General features: G+C 34.0%; 1 protein-coding gene across 2 annotated transcripts in view; it reads left to right on the top strand.

The window, feature by feature from the left end:
- The window catches only part of LOC108754987 (serine/threonine-protein kinase 32A), a 27,730-nt gene extending 26,619 nt beyond the window's left edge, over positions 1-1,111 (top strand). For both annotated transcript variants that reach the window (XM_018497684.1, XM_018497683.1), the window contains exons 9-10: positions 297-506; positions 825-1,111. In XM_018497684.1, coding sequence (XP_018353186.1) covers positions 297-506; positions 825-996 — 382 coding nt within the window. In that variant the 3' untranslated portion in view covers positions 997-1,111. The remainder of the gene's footprint in view (positions 1-296; positions 507-824) is intronic.
- Positions 1,112-7,441: the final 6,330 nt, after the last annotated feature.

The following is a 7,441-nucleotide window of genomic DNA, read 5'->3' as shown; positions in this document are numbered from 1 at the left end:
ATATATATATATATATATATAAGAGATATTTTTTAAATCAATATTTCTCTTTAAAAAAGATATTGTTCTTTCACATGTTAACATTTTTCCTTTCTATGTGTTTTTGTTTGGCGTAGCAGAATCTCTCTTCGAAATAATTTTCACGCCAGAATTATCATGACTGAACAGTACAACGCAATCTCTAGCGACTGTTACGAGAACATCTTGAAATTTACGTATTTCTCTCGCGATCCTATATATTACCAAGGTAATTAATATGCTAATTGTCGAAGCAATATCTCGACATCCTATTGCAGGTCGCTCAGGGTTGAACACTCGGCGGAGGACGCCGGTGGGTTCGCCGAAGGGGCTGGATCGAGCGTAGACACGCGGAGATTAGCTTACATCCCGGAATACCGGGTGTACAATCGCGAGCGCGAGATCGAGAGACAGGAAAGGGAGAAGAAGGAAAAACAGTGGGAGGAGGAACTGAACACTGCCATGAAGGGTGCCGAAGAAAGACTCAAGTACGCTCGAGTAAAAAAATTCCTCGGAGTTATTGACACATTTTTCTCTTTTTTTTTTTCTTCTCCTCTCATCCCGATCTGTTCGTCGATAGCTATTGTTGAAGATAAATGTTTCAAATTGAATAATCCTGTGCTCTATTTCATTTTTTTTCAATATTTCCTGATATTGTTCTCAACTCTCGCAAATAATCCCGTGTCCTGGAATTGAGACCCCGCACGACACCCCGCGCACGTTAATCTCTCCCGAGCGATGCGACATGTCTCTCCCTCAGCCCTCGCACGTAGCGATACATCCGTGTCGGAACCCTTTGATTACAGAACAAAGCAGCAACATCTGCCAGCCCAGCGAACCGGAAACCGACTGAGCGTCTCGACGACGAGCGTCAAAGCGCGCATAAGCGCGTCGCCAAGACAAGGTCGCCGAGCGAGCGCCGCGACGTCCTCGGACATCGACTTCATCGACGCAAGTCCGGAGCCTAGTACGTCTTAGATAATATTGGACACGCTATATTCGATGTAGCCTATATGAGAGTAGCATTGGCGGATCCAGAAAGTTCCCAAGGGGAGCCATTGGTGCGTCGAAAGCGAAATTTTTTTTAAGATCAAATATGAAAAGATAGAATGCTAAATTATTGTTGAAATTATTGTATAGAAAACAGATTATTTGAGATGTATAATTTATAAAACGTTTCATTTAAAATTATGTTAACACGAAAGATGAATAATATAACGAAATCTATGTTGTTTATATATTTAGGAATTTCTTAAGTTAAAAAATATGTTTGGAGTATCAGAATTGTGATTAAGTATTTTAGAAATATTAAAAATATATATAATATTTTGCTATTTATTTTGTTAAATATATTAAATATTTAAAAAAAAAAAGGAGATTCCAAAGAGGGAGACATGGCCTCCATGACTCCTATGGATCCGCCAGTGAGTAGACTTCTTCAATCCTACAAATGCACATGGAACTCCGACAAATCCCTCGCACTTGTCATAAAAAGAAATGTCTCTCTAGCATTCAATTATCTCCCACACTAAAATTTCAGACGAGAAAAGAAATAAGAAAAAATTCCATTTGTAGATGAAGTTTTTTATACTCTTCTTGAAAAGATACATGACGATATATATTACACATAACACTTAGCTCTTATTTTTCTATCTATCTTGATTCAATGTGGGGCGATTTATCTTTAAAGCTCTTCTCTTACATTCTCCTACATTGGATCTTCACGGTCGCAATGTTTATTTTTGATTACGCTTCGAAAGGAATCGAGAAAACGTGAATTTCAAGGCCTCCGTATTCTTTCTGGTGCTACGCTGAATAAGTAATACTCCACGATGCATTCGAATACATTCAGTTTGGATTTTTTGGGGGGAATTTTATAAATCGACTGATAACGCATCGGTTATCGCGATATCGCAATTTGTTAATTATAACTATTTTCATTCGCAATACCCTGAAAATGTAGATAGCAGCTGGAGGTAACCGGTCAAATTAACAAAAAGTCAAAATGACTTTATTTTGATTTCTTAACGTCAATAAACAGTTAAATTTTGTAATGAAAAATCATCATTTTGACTTTGACGACGTTAACATAAAGTCATTTTGACTTTCTCTTGACTTGGTGCGTTCCTTGGGCGCACATCGTCGTAAGCTCTATCAGACTTCAGCAGTGTACACTTAATCACTGTACCAGGAAACGTGCATTTATGAGATTACCATTTCGGATTATCCCGCAACCTCCGAACAACATAGCTTATTTTTGAAATAATGAACAACTGATCTTATCTTTACTCGAGTAGCAAATTTTTTTTTATTGCTTCAAAGACCTTGCGTTACGACTCTTAGATTAAAACGCACGTCTCCGATAAATATATATAATATAAATTAATCCTTTCAGTACAAAGTCAGACCGTGCATCACTTCCAAAACTCTTTAAGGAGAGTATCTGTCATTTCACTTTTTCCGAAAATCGCCATCGTAACATTTATGCGCATTATTATCTAACAATAAGTAATATATGAAATGTTCTACAGCGTTAATTAGAATCACAACGATAACCGAATTTAGAAGGATGTAAAAAAAAAAGATTGTGGATGAAAAAGATTTCTTTGTGGTCTAAGAGTGTCAAATGAGTTGAATGTGTGCGAGATAAATTTTAACACTTACCTTTATCTAATACGGTACTGAAAGGATTACGACGTATACTAATAATTACTTTATTGACGGGACTGGGAACAAAATATGACCTACATATAACAAATATATATATATATATATATATATATAAATGTTTTGTTCTATAAAAATATATGTTGTTTAGAAACGAGCTATGTACGAATTGAGAATAAAAAATATCTTTGACATGTTGTTAAAGGATTTTAGCGTACACCCTTAAATCCCTCTGCAGAATAGAAACAGAATACGCAGTAAACAAAATTGTGTTCGCGTGTTTAACATGTTACTCCACGTAAATTGGGGAAATCGGACGCAACATTTTATTTACATTAATTATTCACTCTCTGTCGCGATCTCAATTTTACATTCAAATAATCATTCGCGCATTTACATTATTCAACGAATCGAATTATTGAATCGGAGAAAATCTCAACGAGAAATGACTCATCTTATTAATGTCGAATCAATCTCGATACGATCATTTCGACATCGATTCGCTCAAATAACGGCCATTTCTCGCCGGGAAGCCGTTCGACCTTCATTAGCGTTTCGTATTCAAAAATCGCGAACGCGATAGAATTTGGCGTTAACTGAAAGTGACTGTCGAAGGAGCGTCGTATAATCGATAGCACTGGCGCCGTTTCGCGAGGGTGAGAAAAGGGTGAAACGGGTCACCGTGCCTCTCCATGCTATGCAATATAGATCCCGGCCAAACACTGGGTGCTTTTCAGTAAGAAATACAGATGATACAGTGTAACACAGTAAATCATTACGTCCTTGTTGTTTGCTACTGTTAAACAAAGAAGTGATCACTGTATCTTTTTCTGAAAATTGTTACAATTAACGGACTCTCCGTTAATTAAAAAAACATTACAAGACAAATGACTAAAGCGTAGTTAATTACGTGCAATATTAAGAATAACAATACATATGTTTAGATAACAATAATAGAAACAAAATAATAATATATATTTAGATAACAAAATTGTCAATTTTAATTATCGTTATCTAAACAATATATATAATATTATTATTATTATTTTTTTTTAATATTGCTCTTAACCGCTCCTGATTCTCACTTTGAATCGTTCTTGCTGGAAAGCACCAACTGTAAAACATCGCCGAAAAATGCGAGCACTGACATACAATATGGTCATGAAATCCTCAAATTATTAACGCGTTGATCAAAGATTGGTAAAATGGATTGCAGTAAAGAAATATCTCTTTGTATGTCGTTTCTCTCAACGGAGAAAATGTGTAATTTTCAAATAAATTAACGATTGTTCTCAGTATAGACAATTGACACAATTTATGGAACAATTGTGAGTGAAATCATTGCGGATCGTATCTAAAAAGGGGGATGAATAGTCCGAGATAATTGCATCTAATAAAAGCTGCTGCGAGCTGATATAATGGGCCAATTATCGCGTCCGATCGGCGCTGTAAGTGGCGAGTAACGCGACGATTAAACTATTGACTTAGTATATTTTTAATATCCTTGTGTAACCATCGATTGTGAACGGCTATGTAATAAATGAAAATCAGTTAACAGCCTTTTCTGCTCCTTTATAATTTATGCTTTTAATTTGTCAAACGAATAAAGCGCTGCAAATTAGCGCGTAATTCCTACTGAAAGTTTTCTTTTTTCTTTCGTATTAAATACGAAATTCTTATGTTTAACGGGTCTCGAGATAATTGACGTTGATTATATAATTAAAATATTTTACAAGAAAAAAAAACCGACTCCAAGCATCTCTGTGCATTTAGTTATCTATTAAAATAATTGAAAAAATTTAAAAAGTTATAAGCATACAGTAGGGAGCAAAACAATTAATGACTTTATATTTTGTCTACATAATTATAGTCCGCATTATTCATCGCGTAACAAATTTTATATATTTTTATGAAATATTATAATATTATATTGGAAACGTTCCGAAACAATTTTCATAATAAAGTTATAGAATTATAGATATATTGATGTGTTTGTATGATAAAAGATATGAAATTGATATTGATTTTTTCTGTATGGCAAGATATTCGAATTGATATTCATTTTTTTTGTGATGGACAAATTGGTTAATAGTATGCTGCACAATGTAATGCTGTAATTCAGGCTTGTCCAATTTTAGCTTCAGAGCCAAAACGCAAAGCCATCGACGCAAAAAAATTCAATTATGAGTAAAATTTCGGGAACTGTAAAGTGTTGATAAGCGTCACACACGTATCCATATTTTACAGTTTCCGAAATCCTACCTATAATGATTTTTTTTTGCGTCGATGACTTTGACTCTGGAATTAAAATTGGACAGGCCTGCAGCTGTAATCGAAGCTCGCAGTGGCTCGATAGTGGCTACTAATTGTAAGTATTAATAACGTATTTTTATATTATAATTGCTTTTTTATTAATTTTAGTTTTTATACAGATGTAAAAAAATATAGTAAAATATATATTTTTTTTAATACAGATTTTATAATAATTTTTTTCACTTTATCTTTTGCAATTAAATCTTCTTAATAGTATTGTAATATGTTTCTGAGTAACATATTCATAAACGACTCGATATGTCTTTAAATATCTAGAAAGTGAAATCTCAAATATGATGAAGAATTTAAATTGCACATTTTTTATTCGTTAAATGTTTCCGATTAAAACATCTAATCTCTTCAGTAGATTTATCTAAGAGAAAAATTACATATTAACATTTTTGTCTTAGAACATTTATACTGCGAAAGGATTAACAGCTTTCCACAGAATAATGCTGACGGAGTGTCTATGCGGATAAATGTGGTTCTTAACGGAGAAGAGCAACGAAGCTCTGGAAGGGCAATCGCGCCAGTCTTCGATGGGGAAATCCAATAGAAGATAATGCAGTTTAGTTTCTGGAGGCCGATGAAAGCCGTGGCAAAGCCCTTTGCGCGATAAAGGCGCCGTTAAATAAGAAAATTCAACCTAATGGAACCCGAAGACCCGACGTTTTGCTTTTAATTGCCTTTACGCGCTTGGCAAATTAGCCTTCTTATGGCAAGATGAGATTCCCTCTTTTAGGACCATAAAAACTGTAATTACACTTAGCTTATAAGCTTCTTTGATGCTTTGTTGCAAAAAAAAAAACAGTTCGTGCCTGTTTTTACAGAAAAAGATATTTTGATCCCCAGTCGCAATCGCTTTACTCACATGCATGGCAGATAGATAAATTTTATTTCATCCGATTAAGTGAGGAAAGCCATCGTCCGTGACGATAAACTACTGCGAGGCGCTTATCGGGAAGTTCAATCGAAACTAATGCAATTTCAACCACGAGTCCGATGGAAAAATGGGAGGCGTTTCTGCGACCGCCTTAATTCCCTCATTTTCTGCACTTCCGATAAAAAAAAAAAAGAAAAACGAAGCACGCTTTTGCAAGAGGAAAGTAATTATTGCCGCTCGTTAATCTCATACTCTTGCAGTGTGGAAAACAATCGCGAGCAAACAATAACAAAGGAATTAAGATCTCGATGGAAAAAAGTTACTCGTGTTCGAATTGTTTTGGCCTACTTTTGTCAAGATGCAACTTGATGTTCCGCATCTCTGGCTGCGAAAAACTTACATTTATGAAAGAAGGAACAAACAAATGAAAATTTGCAATTTATTTATAATTTATAAAATTACATATGCTCTAAAAAATAAAAATGTAATATCATGGGTGTAGATATAATTATCACTATGTAGGTGTTGATATAAATATCATAACATGATAAGGATTTAACGTTATATTGGTGTTAAATCCACCTGTGACGTCAAATTTATACCTTGGTGTTTACGTCAACACGATAAATATTATATAAACACCGACATAGTGTAATAATCCACTCATATTTTTTAGAGTACATTTATTCTCAGAAGAATTATCAGGAATATATTTTGGATACTGATATCGGAGCAGTAAGGATGTGCAGAGTAATCATGAGGATAGAGATTTGATAAAAAGAAACGTTTCCTTTATATATACGCAAGATTTATATACATGATATATACGTAAGTAATAGCGAGATAAGTGTCTATTGCGCGTAAAAACAATCATCATTAGTTCTACGTATGTATCTACGTGAACGTCACCGGCACGATTAGAAACAATAGATTTTAAAATAAATCATATTTGTTAATATCACAAAGTATTGCCGTTTCTCTGCCTCTTCAGCCAATACGCAAGCATCTATTGTTTTCCCTGCACGCTCAAATGGCAATACATGGAAGACCACAACATGTCTATAAAGCGGCTAGAGCATGAAAATATATTATTTGTATTTATTTCGTTTAGAATATGCGCGTGTGTATGTATGTGGATGTGTTTGTGTTCAGAAAAATAGAGTACTTTTTCTCTCTGTTTAAACATGAAGAAATATTGATAATTTTTCTCCATCTATCTCGAATGTCCTTTATGAACGACACTTAAACTATTGTCATCAGTCTATAACATTAGATAATTACCATCAGATATTATCGCAGATATGCACTCTATTCACGTCTATTAATCTCAACTTATATTTCTGCAGAGAATAAAAAAAATTGTTAACGATCAATTTTTGCTCCATGAAGAGATACAACAACAGTTAATATATTTATAACACATCTTTTTTTGTAAGTCCTAATACGCACGTATGTACTTTAAACTGCGCTGAAAATTAATCGAAAAGAAATATTTTGAATATTTTATTAGTTATAGTAGAAAAGATCAATCTCTTTGCCTATATATATATATATATATAT

Source organism: Trachymyrmex septentrionalis, unplaced genomic scaffold (assembly GCF_001594115.1).
Source record: "Trachymyrmex septentrionalis isolate Tsep2-gDNA-1 unplaced genomic scaffold, Tsep1.0 scaffold83, whole genome shotgun sequence".
Lineage (NCBI taxonomy): Eukaryota > Metazoa > Arthropoda > Insecta > Hymenoptera > Formicidae > Trachymyrmex > Trachymyrmex septentrionalis.
Note: the sequence above shows the minus strand (reverse complement) of the source record. Positions and strands in the feature narration are given on the sequence as shown.